This window comes from Dasypus novemcinctus, chromosome 2 (genome assembly GCF_030445035.2).
Source record: "Dasypus novemcinctus isolate mDasNov1 chromosome 2, mDasNov1.1.hap2, whole genome shotgun sequence".
Taxonomy (NCBI): domain Eukaryota; kingdom Metazoa; phylum Chordata; class Mammalia; order Cingulata; family Dasypodidae; genus Dasypus; species Dasypus novemcinctus.
In genome coordinates this window covers 199776485-199795410 of record NC_080674.1, presented here as the reverse complement: position 1 = coordinate 199795410, position 18926 = coordinate 199776485, and the positions used below count along the sequence as shown (strand labels likewise).

At 35.3% G+C, this 18926-nt stretch overlaps 1 protein-coding gene across 1 annotated transcript; it reads right to left on the bottom strand.

Annotated features, from left to right (window-relative positions):
- Positions 1-6781: 6781 nt before the first annotated feature.
- Positions 6782-18843, bottom strand: GCSAML (germinal center associated signaling and motility like). The gene is made up of 3 exons (XM_071218761.1): positions 18714-18843; positions 7448-7476; positions 6782-7173 (listed from the first exon to the last, which is right to left on the bottom strand). The coding sequence occupies exons 1-3, from the start codon at positions 18841-18843 to the stop codon at positions 6931-6933; spliced, it is 402 nt and encodes a 133-aa protein (XP_071074862.1). The 3' UTR covers positions 6782-6930.
- Positions 18844-18926: the final 83 nt, after the last annotated feature.

The window sequence follows — 18926 nt, the reverse complement described above, 5'->3', positions numbered from 1 at the left end:
AAAACCACTGTCAGCTTGGACAAAAAAGGACATCAATGGGAGAGATGGAAGGGAAAACATCTTTAAGAGGAAAACCATGAAAGCTGAGATCTGGAATTAAGACACCACCTTGGGCCAAGAAAGGAGCCCTTCCCATGTGTACAGAGAGGGTGGGTTTGCCCCAACGGTTGAAGAGGGTGGATGTTCTTGCCATCTCAAGGTACAGAGTGTGTGGAGCACATTCCTCAATGATTAGGATGGTTAATGTCAGCACCCCATAGGTCTGAAAAGAGTGGACCTGTCCTCTGTGAATTAGGGAAGACCAGGTGGTCAACTCATTGCTCTAAGAGGGTTGAGCCTGTATGCCAAAGGCTAGGGAGAATGTTGTCTTCACTTCACTGTACTAGGGGGACTAAGATTCTAACCCAAAGATTGGGTAAACTGTGACAATCACCTCAATGCCGTTGGAGTGTGAGGTCTAGAGCTTGGTCGACACTCAGGTTCTTGATGAGGGTTGAACCAAGAAAATGGCCATTGGGCAAGCCTATGGAAAGGGTGAGTCCCCACATGGCCCCAAGGAGAAGACACCATCATCTTAAAATTGACTCTCAGACTTTGACATCTCATGAAGTATACCCTGCAGTTTACTGAACTGTAGAGGACCTGTGACTCATGTTTCTCTCCCAATTTCTTCTTCTGGTAATGAAAATGTTTTTTCTTTGTCTGTCCATTTGTATATTTGAAGTAGATATATTGTTTTGTAAGTTTCCAAGGTCTACAGCCAAACTGAACTTTGCCCCCAAGACAAACTATTTCTTTAAATTGATTATGATATGATTTTGTACTTAATATTTTACTGAAATAGTTTTTTGAATACTGTAATGTCTTTTTGGAATTCAGAGGGTAGAGTATAGCAGTATGATATTATTGATGAATTCCAAAAAGAAACATTGGGTTATGTTTGTGAACTGGTCTTTTCCTCTAGGTTAAATTATGATTAGGGCTTTCATTAGGCCATGTCACTAGGACATTGAGTCCCTGACCCCTTGGTGGGTGGGGACTCACAGAGAAAACAACAGGGCAGAAGTATTAGTTGGAGGTTTGAGCTGGAGCTCAGGAAGTAAGCACACAGAGAAACAGAGCAACTGAGCCTGGAGAGAATTGAGCCCCAGGGAGAGAGACAGAGCCAGTCACCTGATAGCCTACCACTGGTCTTGTGGAGAGAGGCAAAGCCTAAAGAGTCTCACAGGCTACAGCTGACCTTTTGGAGAAAACAGAGGAGCTGAACCCAGAAAGAAATGAGCCCTGGGAAGAGAGAAACCCAGGAAGCCTAAACCCTGGCAGATGTCGACACCTCTCTAAGAACAAAGTGAAACAAAGAGGCATAAATTCAAAAAGAACAGGCAAATGTCATTATGGGTAGATAAATTTTTTATTTAAACAATGTAGAAAAATCAACTGAAAATCTGTTAGATACATTTAAATAATTCAGCAGTGTTATTAATTATGAAATAAATATATAAAATATAATAAAAGAATAATATTTAACTATAAAATTAGAAATTTTAGATTCAGAAGAGTCATAAATGCAACAACCTGAAAATTCATGAATTAATGATGTTCATAATACACATGAAGAATATATATGAACCAGTACTACACTAACGTAGAACATGAAGTAATTAAAAATGCATTGTATTATATAATATATTCTGGAATGTGAACTCCCAGTATTATAAAGAGATTGACTCCTCCTAAATTAATTGATTAGTTCTCGGTAAATAATTGCAAAATTTCCTTTCAGCATGGCATATACCAAAGAAAAATCTGTAATCTTATATCAATCCATATTGGATTGGGCAAATATGTTGTGTCTTAATTTCACACAATGGAATATTAGGCAACCATTGAAAAGAAAACTTAATTTTTCATATATTAGTGGTCACTAGATTTGTGTTTTAGTAGGAAACCCCAATTTAAAAAAATATGTTATGGTATATTATATTATAGTTCACCCATGTACATTGCCCCTTCTATGTCATTCCATGCAGTAGAATTATACACATCCACCCTATTTAATTCAGGTGTGGCCATATTAATTCCTTTGGCCAATGGAATGCGAGTGTAAATAATATGCATTGTTTCCAGCAGAAGTTTAAGTTTACCCAAGGTTCCCTTTCCCTCTGCCATGTTGGCCAAGACTTGGCATTCCAGAAAAAGTCTGTTTCATCAATTTTGGTCCGAAGGGAAGATTATATAATCCAGGGCTAAGAGAATCATAGTGATCAATAGATTCAACACAATACAGTACAATCCCCAGAAATCTTTTGGTAGAACTTTAGAGGCTGATTCTAAAATCTATATTAAATTGAAAATGACCTAGAAGAGCCAAAAAACTTTGATAAAGAACAAACCGGGAAGACTAACATTACTACCTGATCTCAAATTATATAATATATAATATTCAAGATGATATGAGATTAGACTAAACATGGACAAAGTACAGAATCCAGAAATAGACCCATGGGAATATTGTCAGTTGATTTCAACAAAGGTATTGAGGCAATTTAGAGAAGAAAATAAAATATTTTCAATAAAAGCTACTGGAACAACAGAACACCGGTATGGAAAAATGGGAATCTTAATGCCTACTTCACACCATATACAAATATTAACTTGAAATGGATCATAGTCTGTATTAGTGAAGATTCTCTAGGGAAATAGAATCTACAGGTGATGTCCGTAAATAGAATGAGATTTTATAAAATTTGCTTGGGAATGCACAAGTCCAAATTTCCCAGGCAGGCTGCAAACCAGAGGCTCTGATGAAGGTTTTTGATGAGTTCTCAGGAGATGTTGGCTGCTAAAATTGAGCTTGAAATTCTTTCTGAATGCTGAAGTCACCTCCACTTTTAAAGCATTCAACTGATTGGATAAAACATCACTCATTGCTGACAGCGGTCTCCTTGGTTGATTGTAGATGTAATCAGCCATCTATGCCATGAACTTACTGATAACTAACGTCCAAAAATGTCCTTGTATTACAATTAACCCAGTGCTTACAAACAACTGGGCACAATTATCTAGCCGAGTTGACATATTAGTCCAACCATCACATAGAACTTAAATCTAAACTGAAGCTCTAAAACTTTTAGAAGAAAACATAGAAGGTAACCTTCACAAAAACTTCTTAAACACCATATAAAGAAAAAATGGATAAGGTGGACATCATCAATATTTTAAAACCTTCCTTTTACAAAGACACTTTTAAGAAAATGAATAGGCAAGCTACAGAATGAGACATATTACATTCTATACATATATAAAACAAAGGAAGTGCATTCAATGTATATGAAGAACTCATAACTCAGAAACAAGATAACAATCTAATTTAAAAATGGGCAAATGACAATGACAATTCACAAAAAGTATGAATAAGCAATAAATACATCAGGGAACTACAAATGAAATTGTAATGTTATCCCACATTGCACATCCACTAGAAGTGCTTTAAATTAAGATATTAATATTGTCATAGCCCAAGTTTGGTGATCATGTTGGTGTCAAAAATATTGAACAACTGCAACTCATAAATTTCTGGCATGTATGCAAAATGGTACAACATTCACTTACTATAAAACCCAGACTATTAAAAAACATTCATACCAGCTTTATTCATAATGCCCAAAGCTATAAATACCCCATGTCTATGTACCCATCAACACATGATTTAATTGACAAATTTTTGTACATACATATAATATTATACTACTCAACCATAGAAAGGTGTAAACAATTGATCTAACATATAGTTATACAAAACAGACTGCTAGGACAGGTGAAATTCACTGAAAAGAGCATGGTGGAAATCTGAGATGATAGAAAATTTCTATTTGTTGATGGAGGTGACCTTGTGTACACTTAAAGTGGTTGTATTTTTTTGTATTTAGCTATAACTTAGTAAAGTTGATTATAATATGGATATAAAAATTGCAACTATGTATATGCATAGTAAAATAAATTAGCTTTTAAAAAGCAGTTTACAGGTTAAAAAGTGCTTTTACAGTAGTTATTTTTATTGCTCTTCACAACCACATAAGGTAGTTATATTTTCCTTTTTAGTTGAGAAACTGAGTCTCAGAAAGATTAAGTGACCTGTCCATGGCCTATAGTTAACAAATAGTTAATAAATGGACAATTTATTTCAATGGTCTTTTTATTAGACAATAGTATTCATTAGTCCATTGTACCTTCTGCTATAATTCCAGGTTGCTAAGCAAAGTAAAATTACTCAGTCTTATTTTAAATATGATATTTATTATATAATAAAATAACTATAAAAGAATATATAGAGTAAATTTTTGGCATTTAATTGGCTGATTTCTACAAGGTTGGCATATTTCTGAGGAGATGGTTTTTCTAAAATCACAAGATTTCTATTAAATTCTTCTGCACATTGAAATCACCTCAAAGGATTACTAAAATTAGTCAAGGGTAGAAAATCAAGACTTGTGTAACACAAATAATTAAGATGAAGGTCACTTGACTTATAATTGTCAATGACCAAAATATCAGTATATTATAACTATAAATAGAAAAGAAATGTCATGTATAGTTTGCCATTTAAGACCTTTGCATCCTGACTGGGAAGTTGGCATATCGCTTTAAAATGCTATGGGAATAAAAAGGCAGAAAGATGGATTATTCACCAGCTTGCTCAAATTTTAAGTTCAGATAATATTCATCTTCTTTTTAATAGCAGTAACTAGTTACACGTTTTAAAAAAAAATCTAGTATGCTGTAAACAAAACTGTACAGATACACTTATTTTCCACTTATCTTTTAACAGAATCATCCAATTTGTTGCATATGCTACTTGAGAAAGGCAAAGATGGGCAACTGCTCCTGATTTTTTTCATCTTGTTACATGACCTGACATACTCCTCTCAGACCAATACTAAAAAGTATATTGTATGCGTTTGCAAGCAAGAAACCCCTACAGGTGGAAAAGAAAACAATTGAAGTAAGTATCAGGTGAGCGAAAGGCATGGCCATTCACCAATTTTATATTTTTAAGGAGTTCATTGAGGGAGCTGCGGGGGGCCGGGGGCCAAGAGCAGGAGTACCAAACCCAGAGCCTTCACCTGCTCGCCAGCTCCGGGCCAAGAAGAGGGAGGAGAGATCCCAGCTCCCTGAGATCCCGCCCTGGAGCGTGAGGAAGCAGAACAAGAGAGAAGTGCTCCTGGAGGACTCCCCGGAGGGGGAGGACGACCTGCGGGAAGGGAAGCTACCACCCTACGGTGTTTGGAAACCTTCCCCTGACGCTTTTGAAGCTGCTGTGCTTCAACATCTAGTGTATTGTCTGAGGATCTGTACATAGTTCATGAGATTATTTCTTCCCCAATGGATCAAAAGAGTTCTTCATAAGGACTAAAATTGTTTCATCTCATAGGAGTTAAATGCAGGTTCCCAGCTCGTTAAATGGAGTTGGTTATCTTAAGCATCTAAACATGGTTACTAGTGGAACTTTGAGTAATCACACTTGGTGGTATTGGTGCTTGCCCACTTTTTATTTTTTAAATCTCAAAATGTTGTGGTTCTTCTAAACAGTAGCTCTCTAGATGTCATGATGAGAACCTTCATGTTCTCATATCAAGTATGGAGGACATGAGGAAGCTGAACATAACTAGTGGTGGTCAATGATGGGCTGTAATGTTGCTTCAGGATGGACTCCTGAAAAGTGTAAGCTGGTCCTTCCTATGTCCTGCTCCCATGTCTTATGATGACGGCGGACGCTCTTTTTCCTCTATGTTCTTATTGGAAACATTGAAAACGTGCAGGAAAGATGGAAGAATAGAGTGAGCACCCATGGCCCCTTCACCTAGTGTCACCCGTTGCTAATGCTGCCATATTTAAGGCCCTTTTTCTGATCTTTTGGTTTACAGAGTCATCTATATCCTTTTTATATTACTTTATTGGGATATCTATAGTTTAATGTGTGGGGGAAAATTTGCTGTAGAAAAAAAATAGAGAAAATTTTTGTTAATTGCGACAGGTCATGCTTTAAATTTAGTAAATTCCTTCAAAAGGGCTGATCATTCTTCCAAAGCTAATTTCTCTTAGAATTAAATTTTAAAATTTATGAATTTACCGTAAAACTTCTGCTACAAAATTTTAAGGTTCAGAGAAGTAGGAATTAATGCATGAGTAGGATTTAATTTCCTATCATATTAGAAAGAAGATATCAATTGTTTCATTTTCAGTCTCTCATCCCCAATTCCCCACCCCCCGCAAAACAACTCTTTAACAGATTTGTTTTTAACCATGTAGCTTGACAGTATACTTTGCCTTATTCTATTAATAGAAAGTTTGTAATGCTATCTGTTGTGTTTAACTTCCTTGAAAATCAGGAAAAACAACTATAATTTCTATTGCCATGTGTTATTTTTTAAAAATAAAAAAAATGTTTAATGTTCTGTATGTGTGAAATGTGTGGTAAATAGCTTTACCATTGTAAAAAATATATTTTTCTGATCTTCTAAAAAAAATTCATTGAGTAATTGAGTAGATTACACCTCAAAAAATGACGTAAGTAGGAGTGGAAATATTGGTATTCTCTAATGGAATAGCAGGGTTGAATAAAAGATTCTAGAAACTATATCTGCGGATGCTTATTGTCCTAGGAAAGGTTTTCACCTTATCCATGTCTCTAAACCTTACAAACAAAAGATGTAGAATTATCTATGTCATTATGTCAATGTATATGGTTTAATCCAAACAACAGAGATGATGTCACGTTTCATATTGGCCCAAGGAAATCCAGCAAATTGACATTATTTTTGGTCTCTGCCCAGAAGTAGGCGATTCGTGAACAGCTGAGAGACTCGCCCAGAGTCCCTTGTACTGTATCATGTTCCTTGCGTGGCTGATGACGACGCCACGTGAGGGTTTCTAGCAGGGAAATACGAGCTCATAATCATGCTCCTGGGTGCTGGAAGAAGGCCTTGGAACACACGTGGTCCTGAGAAGGGCGTATTCCGTTTCGGGCCCATCCCTGAGTTGCCTCACTCTCGCGGCGGTGGAGTCGATATTTTCATAGCCACCGTCATCGGAGCTCAGCGAGGATCTCCGGAAATGACTGTGATTAATGACTGTGTAGCACACTTCTTCATAACCATTGCCACCCTTGTTTTCCTGCCAAGAAGGAGGAGAAAAGGAATCAAGGATCCAGGGTTACCCCTTAAATACGAACTGAAGTGCACTGCCTCTCCTTCAGTTAAGGGACTTTCTATGTTGGGATTTCTTTCCTTTACTGCATAAAAATTGCCAAGTAAATTCTTTTAAATGTGAAATATTTCTCTAAGTGCATTCAGGACTTGCAAGTAAAGAAAGAATTACAGCTATTCTTCGGGAAAATCATCTTTATTTTAACATTTATAAGAAAAATGTAATTAAAATTTTTAATTACCTGAGAAGCTGTGGATGAAATGTCTTGACCTGGAAATGGGGGATAAAAAAAGGAAAGCAACCTAAGACCTTAGCCCATCACATTTTGGGAGGGAAAGGTAAGAATAGAATGTAGAGATGAAACTTCACAGAGTCCCTGAACATCTCCCTCCCTTGCACCATCCATATTATGACGGAGGTTCTCAAAGTTGACTACAAGAGCAAGGAAGAACGTTTATTCTGAGTCAACACGGACACTACTTCCACGGTGTAAATGAACCCATACCAACTTTGATCAATAGAGTAGATTTTGTAACTGGGCAATACAATTCTATAACAAACATGGTGTTGACAATAAAGTTTGGCAGGTGTAAAAGGAGAATAGTGATAGCTGGAAATTTAAGAGATACTTGTTATAAAAGCATCACAGAAAAAGCATTTAACATTTCTAGATGAACAATCATTATAGAGATAGATACAAAAAAATGAGTTACTAAGTATTTTAAATTACATGCAGAAATAAAGACACAAGTTCATAAAACCCATGAAGACTAAAGCAACTTACATGTGTGTACTAAGCACTTTTGATAGGTTTTTTAATTGCTAATTTTTTCTCTTTTATTAGAGAATTTTTAGACTTAGAGAAAAATTATGCCGAACTAGCACAGAATTACTATATATTCCTCTCACACACACTGCCTTCCTATTATTAAAATTGTGTATTAGTGTGGTAACTTTGTTATAACTGCTGAAAAATATAATTACACTATTAACCATAGTCCATAGATTGCACTAGGGTTCACTCTTTATGGTGTACAGTTCTATGCTTATTTTTAAATTTTATTTAGAAAAATATCTCATGATAGATATTTCTCTAAAGATGAATGAACTTGAGCATCTTCATATGTGCTTGTTAGTCATTTTACATTTTTTTTTTTTTGGAGTAATGTCTATTCTGGTCTTTTGACCATTTTTTAATGGGGTATTTATCTTTTCTCTGTTGGAATGAATGTATTCTTTATACATTCTGGGTACTAGCCCTTTAACATATATTATTTGAAAATGTTTTCTCCCATTCTTGTATATTGTCAATATACTTTCTTGATGGTGTCTTTTGAAAAAAAAAGTTTAATGATGAAATCCAGTTTATTTAATTTTTAAAATTTTGGTTTTTGTATTTGTATAATATCTAAAAATTCATTTCCAAATCCAAGGTAGTAAAGATTTAACATTGAACCACAATGAGACTCATTTATAAATTTCCTACACATGGCTCCTCTGCCATATTTATTTGAACCTATAATTAACACTATGATTAAATATATGTCCCAGAGACTTAAATCTTCTGCTAGTTGAGTCCTGAATCTCACCAGAGTTGCAGCCAACATCTACTTTCCAGGTCATCGGACTCACCCAGGACAATGAACAAAAGGATGATAATGGACAACACCCATCCCATAAAGCAGTCAGGATCTACAACTGAAAGCAAAACAGTTCCATCCATCTGCCCCATAGGATCTAAGCTTCTCATTTAGAAGCAAAGTGGCCATCACCATCTTAAAATCCTCAAGACTGAGGAATGAACACACTTAAGTTGGGAATGCAGTTATGGACTACAGTAGACTTACTATTATTCTAGTAACGGAAGAACTTGTAACATTGGTATAAAGACAGTGTCATCAGAAGTTCTGGGGAGGAGGGAGAGTAAAGTGAAGTGTAACATGGGGCATTTTGGGGACATTGAAATTGTTCTGCATGATATTGCAATGATGGATACAAGTCATTATACATTTTGCCAAAATGTGTAACATTGTGCCATGCAAAGTGTAAACCATATTGTAAAGTATAGACCATGGTTAGTAACAATGCTTCAATATGTTTTCATCAATGTAACAAATGTACTATAGGAGTAAAAGATGTTGTTAATGGGTGAAAGTGTAGGAGGGGCAAAGAATAGGGTATATGAGAATTCCCTATATTTTCAATGTAACATTTATGTAACCTGATCCTTGAAAATAAAGAAAAAACAGTACTAAAATAACCTACATTTAACCCTTATGTTTTTTTCTCAGAGTTTTAGAGTTTAAATCTTACATTGAGTTTTTGGTCCACTTTGAGTTAAGTTTTCTATATGGTATAAGGTAGGAGTCCAATTAGATTATTTTTCCTGAAAATACCCATTTGTACAAGCACCATTTATTGAAGAGATTATTCTTTCCTCATTGAATGGACTTTCACCATGTCAAAATCAATTGAACATACATATATGGTTTTAGTTCTGAACTCTCAATTCTAATCCATTGGTCTATATTTGGTGTCTACACTTATGTCAGTGTCATCTTGTTTTGTTTAGTTGTTGCTTTGTAAAACATTTTTTTTTACTTTATTGAAGCATATCACTCATACATAAACATACATGAACAATAAGTGTATAGTGAAATTTGTGGACTTACAAAATCAACATGCATAATAAAAAAAAGTCTGAATTAGAGAGGTCATCACAGAACATTAATTATGGCAAATATCCCTGTTCATAAGAAGAAAATTGACTGATTCTGAAAACTACAATCTAACAAACTTGATTGATGGTGATTCTTATCAAGATCTTATAGTATATTAAACAACTTTTAAAAACAAAATTAAGAATTCTAATAAATTCTCAAATAAAAGCCACAATCAATGGTCTTATTTCCAATAAGGAATGCTGAATATTTTCATATAGTCCTATATATTTATAAATAGAGTCATATTTAATGATTTAAATGAACAAATAGCTTTGATTTAATACAATTTTATATCAGTTCTATTGTCTGAAACATTTAAAGCATGAGATTGGAGGCAGTGCTTTGGAAAGCTAAGGGTAAGTATAGAGGACATGAGAAAATCAGGGATTATTAAGTGATGTGATTGTACCTAATAGTGTTGAAAATGCTAAAACATTTAGAACCAATTAGATTAAGCCTCAAATTAAAAATATGAAATCTGCCATAACTATGCTAATCATCAGTTGAATTAATATCCTAAGCAAGCCTCTTAATGAAAGTTAAGGGATGGTCTGGGAGAGCACGGGGCCATTAGAGTCAGAAAGGAAATATTTGAGAGAAAGCATGATGACTGTAATTGCACTAAATCCCAACCTCCAGCAAATCCCTCTTGTCAGATGAGGCACTCCCTCTGGGCCTGAATGATGAGGCTCTTCTCTCCTTCCTGGAAATCCCTGAAGAAGTAATCTTGCAAAAGAAAGCCAACTATTATTCCTTACCAGGTCTACATCATTCTATTCACGTTGAAAATGAGAATCAGATCCAAGTATGCCCTTTAAAGAGAGATGTTTACTCTAAAAAACATTCTAACTACCCAAAGAGAAAAGTGAATTCACATTGTGTTGTTATTGAATGGACTCTGTGCATCCTAGACTGTGGAGGGAAGCACTTGGATAGGACTAAATATTTTGATATTGGTGCATTTACCAGAGAGTCTGAGCCTCACATGCCAGCTCACACAGCTGAAAATATTTCTAACCACCTGGAAAATGGTCTTAGCCAGGGACATATCAACTGGCATTAATGTTCCATGCTGTGCTTGTTTCTTATTGCTATGGTAGCCAATCACCACAAACTTGGTGACTTAAAACAACACAAAGTTATCATCTTAGGTTCATTGAGTTCAGGTATGACAATCAGTAAGTCTCTCTGGGCATAAATCAAGAGGTGGGCAGGGCTACATTCCTTCTGGAGGCTCTAGGGGAGAAACTGTTTTCTTGCCTTTTCCAGGTTCTAGAGGCTGCCCACAATCCTTGGCTCATAGTCATCTTCCATCTTCAAAGCCAGCAATGGCCAGTTGACTCTCAAGCTGCATCACTCTAACTCTGTCTCTTCCGCTTTCCTTTTCCTCCTTTTTAAGGACCTTTGTGATTATGTTGTGACCACCCAGAAAAGCCAGGGTAATCCTGGAAAATTTGTGTATGTGTTATAAAATAATCATATATACATATACCAGTGTTATAAACTATACACATGTGTTGTGTCCATTCTTTTACATTCTGTTACATACTTTTTTCTTTTTCTTATAGCAATACCTCACTCATTCAATCAGTACTTTATTTGGAGCATCTAAATATTCCAGCACATTCTAAGTTCTAAGTTACTGTAACAGACCAACAATAATAACAACAACAACAACAAACCCATAAAATCCCTGCCCTGGTGTTCTTACATTATCATAGACTAAGACAAAAGTAAATAAAATAAATAATTTAAAAACATAGTATTTCAGGATGTGGAATAATTTATGGGGGAAAACTTAAAAAGGCATGGAAATGGAGGGGTTCTGAAGCAAGCAATTCAAAATACTGTGATCAGGAAAGACTCCTGTGAGAAAATTTTGAATCAAGATACAAAGAACTCAGCAATTTAGATAGCTGGGGAGGAAAATTATAGAAGAAACAACTGCAGTACAGAAGAATACATAGAATATATCATTATGACTGGCATATATGAGGAAAAGCCCAGAGGTCCATGAGACTGGAGAGGAGTGGGAAATGAGAAGAGTAATGGGGAAAGAGATCACAGAGGTCACTGCTGGGAAGCAGCCTTTATATGACTTCCCATCCCTACCTAATCAGAGCTCTGGGCCCAGAACACTCCCTTATTTGAAGGCTGAGAAGTGAATTCAAGTTTAGGCCAGGTCCTTCTTCCTTTCAGGGTGATCCTTCTCTCTTTCAGGGCACAGTGAAGATCTTTGTTACTGCTTAAGCATATGTATCTTATGGCACAAGGAAACCCCACTAGTATATCTGTTTTTAGATGCAAAATTAACTTACATTTAACTTTAAAACTAGTCATTTCATAGCTGCATTTTAGAGGTAATGGGGTTTCCCTCACTGTAGCACAAAAGGGGTGTGCACAAATCAGTACCCTGCATTTGCTGTTGGGAAGAACCTACTGGCCGTAGGAGACCAATTACTGAAGCTGACTTTTCTTTCTCATATCTTTGTGACTAAAAGGTTGTTCCAACCAGTGCTTGCGTGTGTTGTACCTTCTTTGACAATGATGATATTGCAGTGTCATGGAGTCTGAAAAAATATTTGGATAGGTGGTTGGCATATTTATGACATTTGCTATCCTCCATGCAGTGGGCCATTGTCCCTGGGATTGGTAGCCAGTGCTTCCTTGTTCAACAACCATAAACAGCAAGATTTCATGTGGTCCTGCAGACCATTAAAAGGACATTGGGTCTTACACTCTTCGATGTAAGAATCCAGTAGAAGGGAAAGATTTGAACAAGAAGTACAATCATATGTTTTATCTTTTAGAAGAAATTACTATAGTTAGTGTTTCAAAAAAGACTGTAGGTGTGCAAAGGGAATTAAGTGTAATGGGTAAAATATCTTAAATGTGGTTCGTTCAGGAAAAAATAGGGAAGATAAATTGAAGAAAGAGTATGGTCAATGAGTACATGAAGCATTAACATAATGAAGAGTAGAGAGTACAAGGGGGAGCCAGGCAAAGAGAGATTTATTTTAAAAGATATAAATTAGACCAAGCCAAGTCTGATTAAAAGAATCCAGTAGTAAATGAAAAACTAGTGGGTTAAAAGAAAGAAGAGAGTCCTGGGGTGATGTTCTAGAATATGTATAAAGGAAACAGAATCTATCTGGCTGTGGACAATTACCCAAGCAACAAGAGAGGATGCAAAGGCAAATACAGATGTTCTGGTGGGAAGAATGGAGTTCATTTTCTAATTGCTTATATTTTCTAAATTAAATAGATAGGTATTAGCTGAGAGTAAAGATAGAAGTTTTCTGTTATAGGAGTAAAGAGGAGGTATGAATGAATAGTCTAGGAAAGTAGGTGGATAAATACACTAAAGGAAGGTAGTATGGTTGCCAAGTAGTACTAAGTTCACTTGATGTCATACATTTAAAATGAAACCTGGTATATTTTTTCCCATTTTATGCAGCTTCTCAGAATCAGGTATTAGACAGAGAGTTGGTTGTAATCAATAGTTAATTTTAGACAGTTAGTGTGTTATGGGTTGAATTGTTTCCCCCCAAAAAAGACCTGTGGCAGTGCTAACCCAAGTACCTCATAATGTGACATTATTTGGAAATAAGGTCATTGCAGAGGGAAATAGTTAAGATGAAGTCATACTGTAGCAGGGTGGCCCCTAATGCATTATGACTGGTGTCCTTTTAAGAAGAGGGAGAGAGATAGACAAAACACAAGACAGAAGATCCCTACAGGAAGTTGGAGGCAGAAACAGGAGTTGTGCTGCCACAAGACAAGGAATGCCTGGGGTCACAAGAAGCCAGGAGAGAGGCGTGGAAGGATTCTTCACTGCAGACTTTAGAGAGACCATGGCCCTGCCAACACTTTGGTTTCAGATTTCTAACCTCCAGAACTGTGTAAGAACATGAAGCCACCCAGTCTGGGATACTTCATCCTCGTAGCACTAGAAAACTAATTCAGGGCTTAAGGAATAGAAAAAGAAGAGGCTGTGATATGTAAAGTAGTGAGTATAGTAGCTGATCTTTAAAGTGAAACCACACAAAAGAGGAAGGGAAGACACAACAGACAATGTGCGTGTCATTGAAAAGTTCCAGGTTAATATTATTGAGTCATGAAAAGCAATGAATTCCTGATGCATCAGACAACATGGATGAACCTTGAAAACTTAGGTTGATTGGAATAAGGTCATAAAAGGACAAATATTGTCTGACCTCACTGATATGAACTAACTGTAACAAGCAAATTCATAGACTTAGAATCTAGGATATTGGGGTAGATTGGGGCTAGAGAATGAGGAATTGATGCTTAATGTTTACAGAATTTCTATTTAGGTTTATTGTAAAAGTTTGGAAATGGATGGTGGTGATGGTAGCACATTATTGTGAAAGAAATTACCAGCACTCAAGTATATAGGGAAACTTTAGGTAGTATATGTTACTAGAATAAAATTAAAAGATAAAACACAGTGCCGTACAACAGAGTGAACCCTATTGTATAATACAAGTGTAAGAATGTTCTCTCATGAATTATAACACATATATGACAGTAAGAAAAGTTAATTATAGGGCAATATATGGGAAAAATACATGTAATATAAACTATGGTCAATAATTAATGGTATTACTTTCACAATCTTTCAACAATTGTAACAAGGGTAACTACTGTAAAAGAATAGTAAAATTATAGAAAAGTACTATCATCAATTGTGGCAAACGTTTCAAACCAAAGCAATGTGTGAGTGGTGGGATATCCTCCACTACTCCATATAGTATGGGAATCCTGTGTTTTTGTGCATGACTGTTCTCTAAAGCCACAACTTCTCTAATTAAAAAAATTAAAATTTTAAGTATGAATAATTTTTTTAAAAGTTCCAGGTTAAATGGATTGTACTATAGAATCAAGAAATCAAAAGATTGTTGCAGTAATTAGTAATAATTAGTGAATAGCTGGAAGCATAAGAAATGTCTTCAGTCCGGTGATTTGAAAGCAAGATTTTGGTGGGTTTGCCTCACTGGTAAAGACAGTTTGAGAGCATGACCTTGTAAATGAGTGGCTGAAGAAGTGTGGAGGGAAAACACAAGAGCCCATGGCTTGGGATTTGGAGAGCCCCCCAAAAATGGATTCTTAAACAAAATGAGTGGCTAAAGATCTAAAATGTGCAGGAGCGTAAAGAGTAATGACATAGAGATCAGCAGAGAACTATAACCAGGAGAAACATGAGGTAAGGTTGCCAGAAAAAACACAGGATATACAGTTAAATTTGAATTTCAGATAAATAATTTTAGTATAAGTGTGTCCTATGAAATATTTAAGATATACCTACACTAAAGTATGTGCTGTTTACCTAAGATTCAAATTTAGCTCATTGTCCTGGCAACCTCACTTTTGGATAAAGCCTGATGACATAAGAGTCATATTATTTTATGGGGAAGGGAAAGTGACTTGTTGGTGCATGTTAATGAGAAGAAAAGAGGCCATAATCCTGTTCCAGAAAGGTGGTGTGAAGTGTGTCAGAGAGTGAACTTCCACCCCTTGAAAGGTGTTCAGGGAAGCAGATGCCAAGGGAAGATTTGATTTCAATTAGAATCAGAGGTAGAAGGAAAGCTTCAAAACAGAGATTGAGGGTAGAGTGCATCTTGCTTCTGACTGAATAAGAGTTCCACAGGGTAAAGTAATCGGTTTTAGGAGTCTGAAGGTTGAGATAAGGGATCAGAAAGGAATGACATAGTAACCTGGAAATCCAGGTTTTTTTGTAAATATTGACATGAACAGGGATAGTGGGAATAACAAGATAAGTTTTGATAATCCGAAGGCAGTCTGACTGTCTCAAGGAAGGAATGGTAAGGGATGGGGAAAAATGGTTGGGGGAGTCGCTGGAAGCACACACGGTTATGAAGTCCCTTTAGAATTTTTGTAAAAGATTGCACAGAAATCCAAAGAGGCATTTCAGCTTGATTTCTTGAGGAGGAACCTAGTAAAGGATTGGTTTTATACCTTAGCAGCCTTTTAGCATGTACTAAGGCAATATTGCCCCCTTTATTAAATTTTGTAAAATTTTCTTCATCTCCCATGATTATTTTTTCAGGACAAATGTGAAATATCTTATATTTTTAATATTCATTTTCATTTGGGTTTTGTATATTGTTTTCTTGTTCAAGAACAAGAATATGGTATTTCAGTTTAGTTAATTCTTCACTCCTGACCATTTGAAAACTTTTGGCAATAGCCCTTAAACATTCCTACAATGATCTGAAAGTTATTAAATATCTTATAACATCTTTTCTGTGACTGAATCCAACAATTGTGACTCAGATACATTTGGTCTGGGTATGGGTGAAGGCAACAAACTCCCAATGACATGAAGATGTTGGTTTGATTATATCACCTGGTTTGATTTAGAGGGAGAATGGATCCCATTAGCACTAGCATATGGGATAGTGCCAAGTAGCACAATGTTCAATTAAAATTTTACCTGTAGTTACCTGAACTAAAGAGACCAGGCTGAATAATTACTCCAATTGACCATTACAGGAAGAATGAAGAATATAAAGACTGATCTATGATCTGTGCTTTTGGAGAGCATAAACAAATAATATGCTAAACACATGACTTTAAATTTGTGGTCATTTAAGACTTGGAAAATTCTATGACTTCCCTGAAAGGACGTACTTAATACACTAATCATAGGAGGGGTAAAAATATAATTCCTGTATTTGTGTCATGGTGGATTCAATGGGCCCATAAACACATCTTGTGAATTTCTCCAATTCTTGAAAGCATAGTGAAATAGATATATGGGCCAGCTGGAAGTATCATCACATTAATTCTCCTGGCCTATGCTGGTGGGATGATCCACATAAAATGTAAACAAACAAACAGATAACTCACAAACAATACTATCATTTCCCTAGGGAATTCAGGAAATTATTTATTTGAATATCTAGATGATATAGAGGTGATTTTATCACATCTCCATATAATCTCCTTTTTCACCTGCATAAAGGATGTCTGGGGTCTTGCACATTTTCACAAATTTAATTATATGACCACTTTAATTCTGTTCTTTCAGAAGAGGTTTCTTTGTTCGACTAAAGCAGTACAAAGGCACCACATCTCTTATGAATTTTATTTCAGATGGAGGGATACCAACATAGCTTTACTGGTGCTTTGCAAGGCTTCATCAATTACTGTCTCTCTGGCAAAATCAGTTCAGTTGGAACAATTCACTTCATACACCCACAGACAAAATAATGTTCTAACACACTGAGCACATAAGGCTGATAGATTTTGGTAAACAGGAAGGAGCAGGTATCCTAGATGACTTTAGCCATGGCAAAGAAAAATTATAGCCCAGGCTCAATAGTCTGAATTATATCAGGAAACGCCCTTCCAAATCAAACTGCATCTCCTATCCCTATGAAAGCAGCAATGAATGAATGAATTTCAGTAAAACTAATCAGCAAAATAACATGTGGAAAATAAACACACAGTGTTAAGAATGAACAAGTATGCATCACTAGAGATCCTATGGATGTTTAATAAATAAGAGGATAGAGTGAATAATTTTAAAGTTAGAACTTTGAAATTTTAATTTAAAAGGACAAATTTGATGAGACATGTTACTTAACAAAACCGAAAAAATGAAACAGAAAATATGAATAGTCTGTATGAAATTCCATCTGTACATAAAAGAAACTCTTCACAGTAAATACATCCCACCCTAAAGATTAAAAGAAGAAATAAGATCATAAACAACACTTCAAGAGAATTGAAAAATTCCAAGGATGGACCACTGAGGAGCACCAGCATTTCAGGTATACTCAAGAAAACGTTAATGTGGCAAGAGATAGAAAATCAGAGTGAAGTGCAAAAAAAATTCTGATGACAGTTTCAGAAGGGAAATATTAAACAACATTGATAAGTATTAGATATAGGACAATTAAGATTAAGATGGAAAATTTCCCTGCAAAGTCTGAAGTTATTAGTTGATCACAATTTAGAATTAAATTTAGAATTAAATTTTACACCATGGTTTTATACACACACATCCATATATATACCCAACTGAAATTACTGTTTTGCATAATTTTATATATGATGTGTTATGATGCTTTTTAAAATACATTATTCTATTTACAATCTCGATATTTGATTAATAAATTTATTTCATAAACCATGGAATATCCTCAGTGAAGAGGTGGCACCAGAAACAAGTTACAGTCAAGTGAGGTGTGGTTGGGAAATGCAATCTTTCAAATAATGAGGCCATACAATTTGTTCAAGAAGCTTGACCATGGAATGACAAATGATAGCAAAGAAAAAAAAAACAAGCTTCCTTTAGATATATCTACCTACAGAGACTTAAATTTTTATTTGCAATTGTTGTCATTTTGAATAACTGTATGATTATTACACCTAGATACTATGTCAAACACAGCAAATACTTGAGAAAAAAAAAGCTAATTACCAGCTAATATTTGAAGTGGACCTATTCTGAAACACCAATATATAAATTAAAATCAGTAACATTTTAGTTAGTCACTTCCTACAGAAATTTATTAAATATTGCTCAAAGTAAATTATAAGCAGAAATTACCAAAATACAAAGCATATAGTTGGTTTTATTAGACAAAGTAAGGACTAAGACTTCTGCAGTAAAGAGTCTAAAAAATAATTCCTCCAGTCTTCTTCAAAATACAATCAAGAGAAATTTAGCTAATTGTATATTTAAATTTACAACATCCCTAGAATGAAAAATATTAGGAAGAAATGACTTACTTTTCTTAGCTTGACCTTGATTTTGACTCTCAAATATGGTCGTTTCCTTCCTACAAAGAAGAGCGATAACATGAGACCTAAGAGGAGAGTTTCTCCAAAACTCAAAATGTACTTGAAAGAAGTGTTTCATTGCTCTTGGCTGAAGGTTATTTTACATAATAAGTAAAATTAAATACCTGCATTCTTCAAGCCTTTCACCCCCCAAAACTAGGA

Bases quoted from the DNA above. Each gene is read 5' to 3' on its own strand.
- GCSAML (XM_071218761.1), bottom strand. From the start codon at position 18,843: ATGAAACACTTCTTTCAAGTACATTTTGAGTTTTGGAGAAACTCTCCT. The intron at 7,477-18,713 runs GTAAGTCATTTC...CCCCATTTCCAG, and splicing joins TCAAGGTCAAGCTAAGAAAA to GTCAAGACATTTCATCCACA. The intron at 7,174-7,447 runs GTAATTAAAAAT...CCTTCTTGGCAG, and splicing joins TTTCATCCACAGCTTCTCAG to GAAAACAAGGGTGGCAATGG.